Below are 14847 nucleotides of genomic sequence, written 5' to 3'. Positions count from 1 at the left end.
TTCAAGTCGTGTATTGGTAATGTGAAATACAGTTTTTTCACTATTTTTATTCGACTATAAACTGAATTACATGACTTTTACTACCATGAGGTGTGTGATCATGAAACTTGTTTCGCTATCGTGGTAGCATCTTCAGGTGGATTAAGTTGTAATTTATTAATCCAGTTTTGGGTTCAACGGATTTTCATCAGGGCCTCGGCCATATCGATTCAATATTTTCATTTAAATCACAAAATAGTGTCATAGAATACTACTGATCCAGGATGCCGCTCAGTCAATTAATCGGTAAGAGAATTTCCTTTAAGGAACATAATATTTCCAAATATAGGTATTGGTATTTTTTTTCGTACATTTGCTGGAATAAAATATTATTCATTCACTACAAGCTTCGTGAACGGTTTCATATCTCCCATGCTGTAGTTTTCTGCAGCTACTCTCTTTTTACTTAGGGCACATCTTTTCAAAACAAAATTTGCCTTGGGCTTTTGATTGTGTGAAACAAGAAGAATTGATATAATATGCCAGGAGAATTTGTGTTAAGTAGACAGATAGCTTGGCATGGCTAGGTTACGCATTGTGTGTTGCCTGATGTGGCCGTTAATCATGTTGTGCGATATTGGAAGTTTGGGGAGAATCCCTTAAGCTGCATTCACAATCAATTCGCGGGCCGAAGTGCACTTCGGCACGAAATTTACCATTCGCAATAATCTTGGTACCAAATACTCAAATGAATCAAAAATGTAACTGATCAAAACATAAGCATCAGCATCATCTATAGCCGGCACAAAATTCCTTGCCGAAGTGATAGTTTGCAACTTGCAAGAAATTTTGTCTTGAATTTCATTGTGAATGGTAACGGAGAACGCCATCTGCTAAGCTTCCGTGCCGAAGTGCACTTCGGCCCGTGAATTGATTGTGAATGTAGCTTTAGGTATGCGTTTTCGGAGAAGTGATTGCGAGAAAGACGGCGTAGGGACGGTTCATAAAGTGAAAGACATAAAGTAAGTCAATGGGGGTGTTCTGTGGTGAAAGAGTTTTTATAGAGATGCTTAGCGAGCGTGATCGACGGATATGTCAGCCAAATTATTAGGTTATTACTCTGAATGTTCATTTTTACGTTTGTACTTTCTTAATAAAGAAATGAGTGAAAATAATTTTTTCGTCGACCTGAGCAAAAAATAACATTTTAAAAACTAATTTCCAAACAGAATGTCGACTATTTTTGAAGGCGAGTACTTTTCGTACTGATTTACTTTTCGTTCGGCTTCCGTCACTAATATTAATATCAAAGATTATATAATCGGACACCGTTTCATATTGGGTGGCGCTCTGTGTAAATGTATAGTACCCAGTAGCACTTGCCAATATTGATTAAAGTTCCATCAATTCCAAACGTTCTCCATCGTAGAAAAATGCTATGTTGCTCTGATGAGGTCAAATGAGACCGAAACCATGGTCAGCATCTGCTTTTCTTCGGTGGAACGTACTCCATTTGGGGCCTTGACGATGGCAAATTGGCTAGTTCAATTCAGATCGTAACACTTGTTGATATTCATATCGGCGGGTGGTATGCATCTGAATTTATCCTTATTATTGTATTCATTGCTTCCCTGTTAAGGCGTGATCATTCTTTTATTATTATATAATATTTGATTAATATATTAGATTCCGGAGAGATTGAATCAATTATGTGAATACAGAATTTGGATATGAATAACAGTAACACTCCACTAGAGCTCAGGGAATTGGCAATTACTCATATATGAGGCCATAAAAACGAGTAACTACTTACTTTCATAAAGGTACGTGAGGTCGACGAAAAAATGTAATATATTCCTCGGCAAAAAACTGTGTATATTGTCTCGCATGCTTGCTATCCTCGGCTGCGCCTTGATTATCAATATGCAGGCTCGACTGTAATAGACAGTTTTTCGTCCTTGGTACATAAATAACTATTTCGAAATATATAAGGGATGAACAACTTGAACTTTATGGTCGGAAGCGAATGATGCAGCTTTACCTAGGTGCTTTTCACCTCCTCCACTTTGATTTATTCATACATATTTATGTAGACTATGGTCATTGACCGAAACATTTGTTTCATTGACTTCGGTTCGGAATGTCGGATGCTAATATTTCAGATCAATATTTGAGGTAAACAGAACTGTTCTTCATAGGATGTTCGTTCACATCTCGAAATGAAGACATCAGTATTAGCATGTCTTGTTTGTTCAAATTCATATGCCTCTCGTATATCATCTCTCTACTTGAGGTCAGGTGTGATGAGAGAATTTTGAAAAGATCTTTATTCTTCCCTACAGCTACTGTACTACAGGTGAGCCTGTTGATTGAATTTTATATCATCTAGAATTTCACTGTCTAAAAAATCCCGAAAAAGAAGATAAATTAAATGATTCAATAATGTTGTATTGTCAGTAAGTGTATACCGATAAGTTGAAGTTATTTTTCGATGTACCCAGTGGCGGCTCGTGATCAAGTTCACTAGGGGGCTACTTTTAGAATAATAATAAAAATATGAAATTTTAAAACCAGTTTTCCGCAAAATTTGATGCAATTTATAATTCTTTTTAAAACATACCTGTTCTTATCTACTTGCTCGTTGTGCTTATAATAATATTATTCCGGTAAGCTGAATCTAATTGAGCAGCGATATTAGTCGTAACCAGAAAAGCTAATTCTGTTGAACAATATACATGCTTGGCAGATAGCTCATGCTTCTTAATTTTTTCATTAAGGTGCTTCAAATGTCTAAATCCTGCCCTTGCCGATACGTTATCACTTGTTATACACTTGTCTTGAGAATCGTCTTGCATAAGATGTTTTTGGAGTTTTATCTGCCTGGGTTAAATTTAAATCGGGAGTTGGTCTACCAGCAGTTTAATACGGCTTTTTTCCCCCAGCGAAAGCCTCGCGAAATCAGTTTTTAAAATATTTTGAACACTATTGTCCGCCATACAAGAATTCGGGGCTATACGATTCATCGCCCATGCAGGGACGAACTGCTAGATTATGAAATAAACAAAACTGCAGGAGTCGCATGAAAGTTTTACATTAATAAATTATATAAATAACCGTGGAATGTAATATTTTCATTAAAAATCGTATGGGAAGGTGAATAGCATAAAAGGATTGATTTCTTGTATGGGGGGCTGTAGCCCTACCCTAATAGCACAAAGTAGTCCTATGGACATCCATAGGACGTCCTCTTCGGACATTACGGACATCCATGGGACGTCCATTTCTGGTACAATGGACGTTCTATGGACTTCCGAGGGACGTACAAATGTCACAACTTCGAACCGAATTCGGACGTCCATCGCGGACAATTCTAGTCCATTGGATATCCCGTTGGGACCATCATTAGCTATCTCAACGGTACAAAAATTTACCACGACGTTGGCTATCCTATCTATTAGAATTTTAATGTCCTATAACCCAATGTCTTACACTCAGACGCAGATGGTGTTTTCTGTGTTGTTCTCATTTCCATCCATACTAACTAGAAAGTTTTTACACTTGGCCCAGATTCGAACTCGCGAGTTCGAATCGATAAAACCGTCATCATGGAGTTCGGTAGGAAGAGGCAGAGTGTCTCCAGTCGTGAAATATATTTCGGTGAAACGCCACTTAATTTCCAAAATGAAACCCGTTTCCTTGGAATAACAATAGACCCATTGTTAAACTTTGGGCCACACTTTGAAAAATTAAAGAAGAATCTGAACAAGGCGTTTTATATAATTTCCTCTCTCAAGTCTTCCCTTCCACGTGAATGCCTGTTGACAGCATATTATGCTTACGTCCAGCCCCTGCTCGATTATGGGATCTGTGTATGGGGAATGATGCCAGGTGCTCATCGGATCTTCGTTCAGCAAAAAAGAATAGTGAGGCTCATTTATGATATTCCATTCAGAGAGACCTGTAGGCTGATATTTAAATCTTCTGGTATTTTGACAGTTCCAGCCATGTTTATACTCAAACTCTTGTGTCATATCCACTCCACCCGTGGCTCTCGTGTTCGACAGTCCGATATCCATGACTACCCCACGAGAAATAGACACAAGGTTATTTTAACTGCGTCACATGAGTACATGAAGAGGTCTCCGATGTGTGCCGGGATCGCAATATATAACATCCTGCCTCTTTCGCTCACTACCTTACCCATGAAAAAATTCAAGAGAATTCTCAAAAACTATTTAGGAGGTAAGGCTGTGTATGATATTACTGAGTTTCGGGAACTTATTGTGGGTGGCGACCTAGGATAAGAGCATATTGCCTTCAGCTGTTTTTTTTGTCCTCGATATATATATATTTTTTTTAAACTATGTCTTTGAATGTATATATACTTTATATATGATGAATTGACGTGTCCTAGAATTGTAATTTCTAATAGGCAAAATGAATGATGATGATGATGATGAGTACGTGGGGACATCGCATTACTGAGTCTTCGCTGCAACCGTCCTAGCTACCGAGACTATACGATATACCTACTTGTAGGAACATATTCATTATATTGTTAACTGATTTATGGAATAGTAGTCGATTAATACAGAAATACCATATAATAAAAACTAAAGTCTTAAAACTCAAACATAGATTATTTTATAATGGTAACTACTCAAGTATTTAGTTTTTGTTCATCATAACGTTATACATAATATAATATTCATAAGATATTCATATACTGCAAAGCGGAAAAATGGAGTTTAGTGAAAAATAATATTAAATTTTGGTGTTCATTGATATACATGTATGTATTATTTGGTCCATATTACGGACTCCGAATACGAATATCCGGTATGGACATTCAAAAGATGTCCCTTCCGGATATCCACTAGGTATCCGTGATGGACGTTATACGGACCATGTAATGTGTATATTTAATTTGGTCCATATTACGTCCATTACGGACTCCTAGTGAATACCGGTATGGACATTCAAAAGATGTCCCTACCGGATATCTGGATATCCAGTAAGGACATATTTTTGACATTGCCTGTATTAAGTCGGTCAGGGACTATTTTGGAACTGTATGATACGGACATATGTCATATAGTCCGTATTATGTCCATCACGGTCATCCAATGGATATCCGATACGGACATTGTACATAAATCGGACTAACAATGGATATATATCGTGAACGTCCTAAAACTGTCCGGAAACGGACGTCCAAAGGACATACAAATCAAGTCCATGGACGTTCCGACGTTAAATGGACATGAATTGTACGTCCCATGGACGTTGTGTGCTATTAGGGTATAGCCCTTACAGACCAGCCGCCACTAGATGTACCTAATGTTTTCCTTCGGAAGTAAGAACAAGAACAAGCTTAAATCCGCGGCTTCGCTCGCGTAATATTTCATAGTGAAACGCTAGTAAGATATATAATACAAATGATTTCAGAAAGAAAATTGGCGGAAAATCAACAAACCTCACTATGAAAAATGAAATAAAAAAGAGATAATAATTAATAGTCGGCATAAAAAAATTAATTGAAATTAATCCCCACGATGAGGAGAACTAAAAACAAACTCCAATTACCGAATGATATGCGCAACCTTCCCGAAAAAAAAACAGCAATTCTCTACGAACTACCAAAGTATTTACTTATTACAATCCTAGTCCAAATTGTTGAAATGTCAAAATGGGTTGATTGAATTTCTCATTAATTCATAGATGCGCGGGAAATTCCAAAAGTGAGGGCCTCGTTGAACAAATTTCGTTGAAAACTACACTTACAATAATCTTGTAAAGTTTCTCGTGCTTTCTATGAAATGTTTCTTGTTATTTTTGTTCTGTTATTCTGGCTATGCTTATTCCTCTTTTGAGGAAAATCTGAAATAGAGCAAAACATTGGATAAATAACAAAAAAGCCATATGAACATGTTCATTCTGAAGTAATTTACTTCGGTTATTCACTGCATACAAGTTTTGAACTAATGTTAATTTCTAGTTCACTTATGGCTTGAGTATTCCGTTAGATATAGAAGGTATTGATGGTACCACCACCATACTGTTGAGTACCTGTCTACAGGGTAACTACGACCTTCCAAAAAAATCATCTGATCTACAAGTACACGATTTGAAGAAGAGATATATACCAAGGAACATTGATACGACTAAAGTAGAGATCTACAACTATATTATAGGTTATCTGGAAAGGTATAGTTTGCATATGTTTATTGTTATCCATTTTTCGAATGATATTTTCAGTTTGGATCTGAATGGTCAAGGATGTCTGGCTAGGGTAGTTTGCGAAATTGCGAAGTATCCCTTGGAGGTTGCAAAGGAGGATAACGTCATAGAAAAAATAGTGCAGTTTGTTTTGACGTAAGTAGATTCCTTCAGATCAAAAACTCCTCACCAACGTCACCAAGAGATAAACGTTTGAAATTTCAGTTAAAATTCACAACACATGTTCGACATATTATGAAAGAATGTTTTAAGCTTTGAGCGGTGTTTCATTACTTTCTGCGGCTTGTAACATTTCTGCTGTCATATTATCGGTACACACTTTTTAGTTTTGGTTTTCAGTTCGAAATCCTTCTCATTTTGCTCCGTTGAACTGAAATTTTTTGATTGCATGCAAACTACCTGGAACTGCTAACCTAAACAAGCCTATTCATCTTAGAAATTTTGAGAATACACAATTTAGAGCTAGATACACAAGAAGGTGGTACGAGAATCAAAACTTTCAAAACCTCTTTGATCAAAATGACCATCTGAAATCTTACATCATTTCACATGTTTCTGCAAAAGGCCCTCGAATTAATATTTTAACCAGTCTTAGGATCTTAGAAACACATTTGAAACACAGATGGCGCTCACATCACTTTAGTTGCTTCACATGCACCTTCCCATCTAGGTTTCTTATCTGTCTACTCTATAATCTTTGTATCTTACTAAATGACCTTACATTCAATTCAAAGGTTGCAGTGGAAATTCGTGTATTGATTTAAATCGAAAGTCTACTTTTGTGTTTCAGTCCTTCCCAAGGAAATTTCGATGTTATGGACAGTGAAGACGAATCAGTTTTTTCAGCGTTATTGCTAGCGGAAGAACATGGAAAAAGAAACCATTCCTGTGAGTTGAAGTATGAATCTTGCGAATTATCATTGTCCTCTCTGTTCACATTATTTTTTATCGAGTAAATAATTTTTTCGATTTCGTCGTTTTTGTCGAGGTTTACTGAAAAATACTTTTACTGCTTACCATATATTTTTTGTTTCCTAACGAAAGTCAATACACAACCCTTAGTACTCCGATTATAATTGTATTATGTATGCATATAATTATAAATCTTTTCAAAAATATACAACAAACTTCGGAAAGTTAAAAACATATTGAATCTGATATTATGATACATCGTCATACATTCATCCAATTTTTAGGTAGGTATTATGAACAATTGAAACCCAATTTTTGTAGTGGCCATTCGAATTTTTAGATCATGACGTTGTCGTTGTAGTTCCTTTTTCCCCATATTCCTTTGAGATTGTTCCAAGCTGGATCAGGTCTACGCTTACCCCAAGCACCTGGAAAAACAAACAAATCTGTCAAATGAAAACATATGTTTGAAATGCTGATTTATAGTTGTGACACTTCAGTGTTATTCTATACGATACACTACAGGGTGACACTTTAAAAACTTGCCAGGCCAATTATGTTGCGACAAGGATTTTTTCAGACAAAATGCCGAAACAGGTCAATTTTTATTCGGAGGGGGAATTATTTTGAGCAGAATTGTAATCCGAAATCTCCTCAACTCTAGGTGTAGGGGCTATCACCCCATAATTCTTAATATGGAATAGGGTGTGAGATTTACATCAAGTGAAAGATCACTTGTCCCTCCACATGAATATTATGGTTTGCAAATTTTTATTGATTCCTTGTAGTTACAGGAGGTGACAATTTTAAAACTTGCCAGGCCAATTATGTCTCGACAAGGATGTTTTCAAAGAAAAAGCCGGAACAGGTCAATTTTTAAAGGGAGGGGGACATATTTTGAGCAAAATTGTAAGCCGAAAGCTCCACAAACCTAGGTGTTGTGACGAGGCAGATTTTCGCTCCGCCACAAAAGGAAATTTCTTCACTGATACTTTCATAATAGGACCTGACAATCGAAATATTTTGTTATATTATTATAGGGGGGCTTTACCGATTCATATTATGTCATTGTTTCCCACCGAACAGTCTCATATTTGTAGCTGAAACCGTATATGTCTTTTGTTTTCACAATTCATATATTTTAGAATTCTTTTCGTTCAACCGTACTTCTTCTGACTCGAAAAAGGTCTTTCAACTTGTTCCATTCTTCATTCTCTTCAGTTTTCAGTCGTTTCCGAATCTTTCCGAACCAGCTGATTGACCGAACAATTTCAGTAGATCCGGTGGGGAAATGAGTTACCCATAGTGGAGCAAATTTTCCGAGGAGAGGGGTACTTCTTCGACGCGCGGCGCTGAAGGTCAAGAGGGAGTAAGTGGAGATCGAGCTGCCGAGAAAAGTGCGTAAGGTGTTATTGCCTTGAGTTGGAAATTACGTCAGGAAGTTCGAAAGTTTAAGGCAAGTCGCTTGTAGCATTGTTGTTCCTTACGTAGTGCATACCTGAGGGCTATTTTCCCCTGTCTTTAGTCCGTTGGAGTGGATGAGAATACTTACCTACCTTTTAAACTTGACCTAGTGATCGTAGGCTGAGTAGAGTGACGGCCATTCGCGTCCGTTCGACCGCCGTTGGGTCCCCGGAGGACTTGGTGTTCCTACCGTATTTTTGGTGCTTATATTTTGTTAATATATTGCCGACTTCCGATGGATCAAGTTACAGGTTGACAGCTCCTTCCGACCTGCTGTCTGGCAGCCATTTTGAGGCCACAGAGAGAGATAGAGAGAGAGAGAGACAGGGTGCACTGCAATTGGACTGAGACCAGCCACGGTATCGATTTCCGCCGACAGAGGCTAACAGAGAAAGAAAGAGAGCGAGAGACAGGGTGCACTGCAATTGAACTGAGACCAGCCACCGTACCGATATCCGCCGACAGAGGAAGTGACTTGCCAGCATTTCAAAAGTTATCCGTAATTACCGTCTATTTCCACCGTACTCCTCTGGAGTGACCGTACAAAATTTAACCGTATTTACCGTCTTTTTCAACCGTATTTTCCTGGAGATACCGTATTTCATCAGCCGCCCCCACACCGACCAGGACGCCAGGTGACATCAATATTTGTTATTACTTGTACATTTCTGTATATAATTTAATCCAGTAGGAATAAAGGACTGAACGTTTATTTTGTTGCCAGTTATTTTTGCCAGTGAGAGACAGTTCCTTAAATCAGTTAGAGCTACATTTTTGTCAGAAGAGGTAGGTACTCTTTTTGAACGATTAAAAACCATCAAAAAGCAGAGACCAAGAAGACGCTACCACCCCAGTTTTCACTGCTACCCTTCTCCACTGATCATTCAAGTCTAGTTCCTTAGATCTCGGATAGACCCGGGCTCTCTAATTCTTTGGAGATTCTGTGAGAGACGTGGGGTTCCACTGATTGCCCCACTGGCGCCCGAGCAAAGGTAAGGAGCGTCCAGGGTGAGAAAAAGCCCATCATAGTGTTGAGGCTATCACCCCTAAATTCTTCATAGGGAATAGAGGGTGAGCTAAAACTCAATTGGAAGACTGTATATATGTCCCTCTACATTTCTACATAATTCTATTGTCTTCCAATTGAGGTATTGCTCACCCTCCTATTCACTATTAAGAATTTAGAGATGACAACCCCTACACCTAAGATTGAGGAGATTTTGACTTACAATTCTACTAGAACCATATGTCCCCCTCCGAATAAGAATTGAACTGTTCCGGCATTTTCTCTGAAATCATCCTTGTCGTGATATAATTGGACTGGCAAGTTTTCAAATTGTCACCCTGTATATGTTAAAACAATCATGACCATGATTTAAAAATTAAAGACACCTGCATTCAAATTTTGACTAGCATCGCATAAGTAGGTACAATTTATTTTTACAGAATAACCTGACATGTTAAGATAAACATAATTATCATCGGGTTTTCCTGTAAATCTGAACATGTGTTCTAAATTTACCTCTGAATTCGGACCACTTATTGCGCTTGCCCCAACCATGGTTCAATTGACTCCAGCTTCTTTTTTCATCTTCATTGTATTCTAGGTTATCACTATCAGGATAGTCAGTTTCAAGCCTGGTCATCATTGGCTCTTGGGATAATACATCTTCCATGAAGTCGTTTCTCTTCCCCCAACCACTCTGAAAAATTCAATATTATATTACCATATAATTCCTGTTTATACAGGATGTTATGGGTGGTTATGATTAAGAGTTGAAAATGAACCCATCCTCTCGTGTGTTAAACCTTTCACCGCATCAATCAACAAATCAATTACGTCCAGAGTTTCATAAGAAGCCACAAATTGTTTAGCCTGATTTGAGGCTATTTTCCTCACGTACAGAAATATGTAACTCTAGAGGAAACGATCAAACCACTTCATCATCATCATTGCTGTATCCCGTTATCGAGAAAAAATCTACAAAAGACTCAGAAACAAAACTACCGGTGCGATCAAACTTATAATTTCTTCACAAACCTTTTAGGGCTTTCACTCCCAATCTCTGAAACAAAATCAATTAAAAATGAAATCTTTGATTTCATTTTTAATTGATTTTGTTTCAGAGATTGGGAGTGAAAGCCCTAAAAGGTTTGTGAAGAGATGCAAAATCCTCCCAAAATAAATTTCAATCGATATCTTATAATTTCTTAGGTCTACTTGCGACTGTGTGCCCTACTGTGACTGAAGGGACCCAACCGTGACCTACGGATCCTTCCACACTCCGGGCATGGATAGTCATCAAGCAGATCTGGCCGCAACCTAAAGCTACTTTCACAATCAATTCACGGGCCGAAGTGCACTTCGGCACGGAAGCTTAGCAGATGGCGTTCTCCGTTACCATTCACAATGAAATTCAAGACAAAATTTCTTGCAAGTTGCAAACTATCACTTCGGCAAGGAATTTCGTGCCGGCTATAGATGATGCTGATGCTTATGTTTTGATCAGTTACATTTTTGATTCATTTGAGAATTTGGTTCCAAGATTATTGCGAATGGTAAATTTCGTGCCGAAGTGCACTTCGGCCCGCGAATTGATTGTGAATTCAGCTTAACGCAAGCTGTTACCAGTTCAGTTCAGTTCAGGGATTGATGCAGTATATCCTTGAACCGCTTATACTGGCTTCCTGGTTTCCGAGCTCCCTCTGTGAATTTTGGGGAGTCTTGCGTCTTGCATCCCCAGAATGTGGCCGCTCCATCTGAGTCGGGCCCTCGTTACTTGAGTCTCACTTCTTATGCAACTCGGGCACTGCAAGACTTCTGCATTTGAAACTTTGTGGAACCATATGATGTGCTGGATGTGCGTTATTTCATATTTGTCTTAGATGACGTTGTTGAGTTTGTTCAAGCTGTTTAGGTAATATGTCGCCTGTAGGGCGTCCAGCTTTTGCTTTCGTAAAGTAGCGTTGGGAGCAGCAGTGGCTTTGTCTTGGTCTTCAGATGGGGGTCGTGGTATGAAACACTCTGTCCTTCAACTTATTCCAGAATGCCCGTGATGCCGAATTGAGACGGTTGTGGTAGGTTAGCCCTAGTATTTATGAAGTTTCCGAAGTATTCGAACTGCCAACCTGTTCTAGAGTTTCATCCTCCAGGCTGATATCTGTTTGAAGGCTTTCTGGAGGACTTACCAGGATTTTGGTTTTGTCGATATTGAGTCTGAGGCCTAAAGCTTCGTATATATGTTTATAGGTGTCCAACATTATCTGTAGATCCTCTTATGAGCTTCTAGCGATTAGTGCGCAGTCGTCAGCATATATTGTTCCGTGATAAACTTTGTAAGGGTTTTCGTTCTAAGGCGCTTCAGGTTAAACATGCCTTCTTCAAATCTGAATCTTTTTCCAACAGCTCTTACAGGCATACTCATATCACCAATTATCGAGACAGCTATGGCGAAAATATTGAACAGTAAAGGCGCTAACACGCAGCCTTGTTTTATTCCAGGGTTGGTTAAGTAATGGTCGGTTGTAGAGCCATTATGCAGTATTCTAGAGGTTGGTTGGTATGGAGGCTTTTACACACTGCTACGAATTTTTCGAGTCGAAGGCTTTACCGATGTAGGCTGTATAGATCCTTGATTGTTGTTCACGGGCCTCCTCTTGCAGCTGTCGCAGAGTAAAAATTAGGTCCACCGTACCTCCATTGAACTCTAAAAGAACTGGAACGGAATCTCGATGCAGGCAAACTGAGGAAGACTGAAAGAGAAGATGTAGAGCAATCTATCTCTCTCTGCGCTCTGTCAATTGGTTTATAACGATGTAAAAAAAAACAACTCGGGGCGTTGAAGTGAGACGACTGCTGCGTCCGACGTCTGATGCGGTTATTCAATTGGTTGCCGAACCATTAGAAAGAGATGGTCTTCCATCTTCCGTCTCAGTTGGACACACTTTTCGTCGTATTTCGGTTCCTAAGAGGCCCTTCCAGTTCTTTTAGAGTTCACTGCGTACCTCGTTTGGGTCGAAATCCGCACTGGGATTCAGGTAATAGCTTTTCTAAGAGTGGAATCAAACGATTAGCCATAATTTTCGAGAGAAATTTACCGACCACTTACCCTTTACGTTACGCGCCAAGGTACGAAAACAATATTCTATTTACAAATAAAAACACAGATGACTCCAACTGAAAAAGACGCTGGACGAGAAACAAATATGATCTCGACCGCAAACGATAGAAAGTGATTCGTGATATCCCGAATAAAAACAGCAGCGTAGGGTAGGCAAATCGATGTTTGCCGGGCCTCTGCCTATCGTGCGAAGTATTGAGCCAACAATATGATTTCAGTTTTGGTCGCTTAGCATTTCATTCTTTAAAAACTATTTAAAAATGGTCGGAAATTTGTAAGTATTAGGTATGTATGCAGCACACACGTTTATAAATTTATGATAAGAAAGCGGCATCTTTAATGCTCTGCGTCTTTTACTGTAATTCGAGATACGATTTGGCCGTGAGGAAGGGTTTCAATACTTGAAGACGGTATTCTTCTTGTTTCCAACTGAATTGCATTTGCTTACTACTAATACTACAAGACTACAAACTCAAAATGCCCCTCACAATTCTAAGCCCCCTAGGAAACTGCCTACATTGCCATCCCCTAGCCAAGTCCCTGTCTAGCCCATATAAATAATTGTTAAATTAAATTTTAATTCAATCAACACTTAGGGATCAGTATCATTGCTTCTACGAGTTTGTTCAAAATGTGGTTTCTTGCTGTTTTTCTCTATCGTTGCATCAATTTTTTCCAGAGATATTTTTTGTCAATAATATTGTTTAGATATTTATAGGAGATTGTAGCAACAAATGCCTGTATTAAGACGAATTGATTAGGTGATGTACATTTTTTTCACTTGGTTGTAGCTTAGAAATTTCCTTTTTTAGTTCGGTTAGATAATAAACACTTCAGTTTTACGAAATGAAACTGCATTGGTTATCCACCGACCTCATTCAAGCCTTCTTAGGAAGCTATCGAGATTGAGGTCTTATTGTGTTCTATAAAAATTTCTATTGGAACATGTTTCTAAACGAATTTTGTGCATACCATCCTGATAATGTTACAATATTCGATGAAGAATGATGTTAGTCATTTGAATTGTTTTCTCTTACTTTGTTAATTTACCTACCCTCAAATTTTCCCAGGATCGTTTGTCAGCTATCACAATATCTTGTTCAGAATCTTCAGGTATACTTCTTTTGATGCCCCAACCACCGTGAAGATTGGACCAAGCCCTTTTCCCCCACATTTTAAGGTTCTTGTCCCAGTTTTTCTTAACCATGTCTGTGTCGGTCTGGAATGAACAAATAATCAAGTTCAGAACAAGTTAAACTCTTGTTCGCTCAATATTTAAGGAAAAATTTTTAGGTCGTTCTGAAAATTAACTCGTCTAACTTATTTTTTTGCTCATTTCACAGCTTTAGATGAAAATCTTTTATTAATGTTTGAAGTACAAAATCAATTAACCCAAAAAATTAAGTTCAGTAAAGAGTATGGCCTCCTCGAACATCAACCTGATCTACCCAAACTTTGCGTTCTTCCTATAAGATTGTTGAAGTAGCCTGTCAAAACGGTGCATCGTTGACTCAAATCGCACAATCCAAAACACGTCAAATCAAGTCTTGAAGTTCGCAAAAAAATTGATGCGTGCAAAGCCACGCGATATAAGTGAAACCTCTTTGGCCGTAAATGCAGGCATAAATCCATTTATGATAAACAACTGCGATAACTTATTTTTTCTACAAGCGTGCGCATTCAACCTTTTTCCCGCACGCATTTCAAGTTGCAAAGAGTCACTTCTCCAAAACGTGCGGGAAAAACGCCTGCTATTTCTTTCCCGCACGCAAATCTTATAGAATAAATTAAATTCTATCATGTCTCTATGCACCGAACGTCAACGATGAGTAACCCATGGTAACGACATGCAGAATTACGTCTGTCATTTTATATGAATTAATCAAATGAGATATGATCTGTATCGTGCAATTGATATATTTATATATTTCAAGCGCTTGTAGAAAAAATATTGTTCCTAACTCTTGCGGAAAGTGTCTTGCCCGCACTCAACTGCTTACCCGAACTCTGCTTCGCATCGTTCGGGCAACGGCAGTTTCGTGCGGGCAAGTATCACTTTCCGCACTTGATAGGAAAATAACTATTTATCGCATACAATCACAATTATTATTATAAAAAAACGTGCTGAAAC

The 14847-nt window shown here is 38.3% G+C and overlaps 2 protein-coding genes across 2 annotated transcripts in view; one reads left to right on the top strand and one right to left on the bottom strand.

Annotated features, from left to right (window-relative positions):
- LOC123310380 lies at window positions 1–7175 on the top strand. The gene is made up of 5 exons (XM_044893848.1): window positions 1–285; window positions 2178–2335; window positions 5978–6186; window positions 6238–6354; window positions 7010–7175. Exons 1-5 carry the CDS (start codon window positions 264–266, stop codon window positions 7173–7175), a joined length of 672 nt encoding a protein of 223 aa, XP_044749783.1. The 5' UTR covers window positions 1–263.
- Window positions 7176–7223: 48 nt separating this feature from the next.
- The window catches only part of LOC123309548 (prothoracicostatic peptide), a 101520-nt gene continuing 93896 nt past the window's right edge, over window positions 7224–14847 (bottom strand). The window contains exons 3-5 of the mRNA XM_044892713.1: window positions 13771–13935; window positions 10118–10298; window positions 7224–7559 (exon numbers count right to left, since the gene is read on the bottom strand). Coding sequence (XP_044748648.1) covers window positions 7468–7559; window positions 10118–10298; window positions 13771–13935 — 438 coding nt within the window. The 3' untranslated portion in view covers window positions 7224–7467. The remainder of the gene's footprint in view (window positions 7560–10117; window positions 10299–13770; window positions 13936–14847) is intronic.

The sequence above is a fragment of the Coccinella septempunctata genome, chromosome 3, assembly GCF_907165205.1.
Source record: "Coccinella septempunctata chromosome 3, icCocSept1.1, whole genome shotgun sequence".
Lineage (NCBI taxonomy): Eukaryota > Metazoa > Arthropoda > Insecta > Coleoptera > Coccinellidae > Coccinella > Coccinella septempunctata.
The sequence above is the reverse complement of the archived record's forward strand: the minus strand, read 5'-3'. Positions and strand labels throughout refer to the sequence as shown.

Excerpts from the sequence above, each read along its gene's own strand:
- LOC123310380 (XM_044893848.1), top strand. The coding sequence starts at position 264 with ATGCCGCTCAGTCAATTAATCG. Across the intron at positions 2,336-5,977 it reads CTACAGCTACTGTACTACAG|TTCACTTATGGCTTGAGTAT; the intron begins GTGAGCCTGTTG and ends GTTAATTTCTAG. Across the intron at positions 6,187-6,237 it reads ATTATAGGTTATCTGGAAAG|TTTGGATCTGAATGGTCAAG; the intron begins GTATAGTTTGCA and ends TGATATTTTCAG.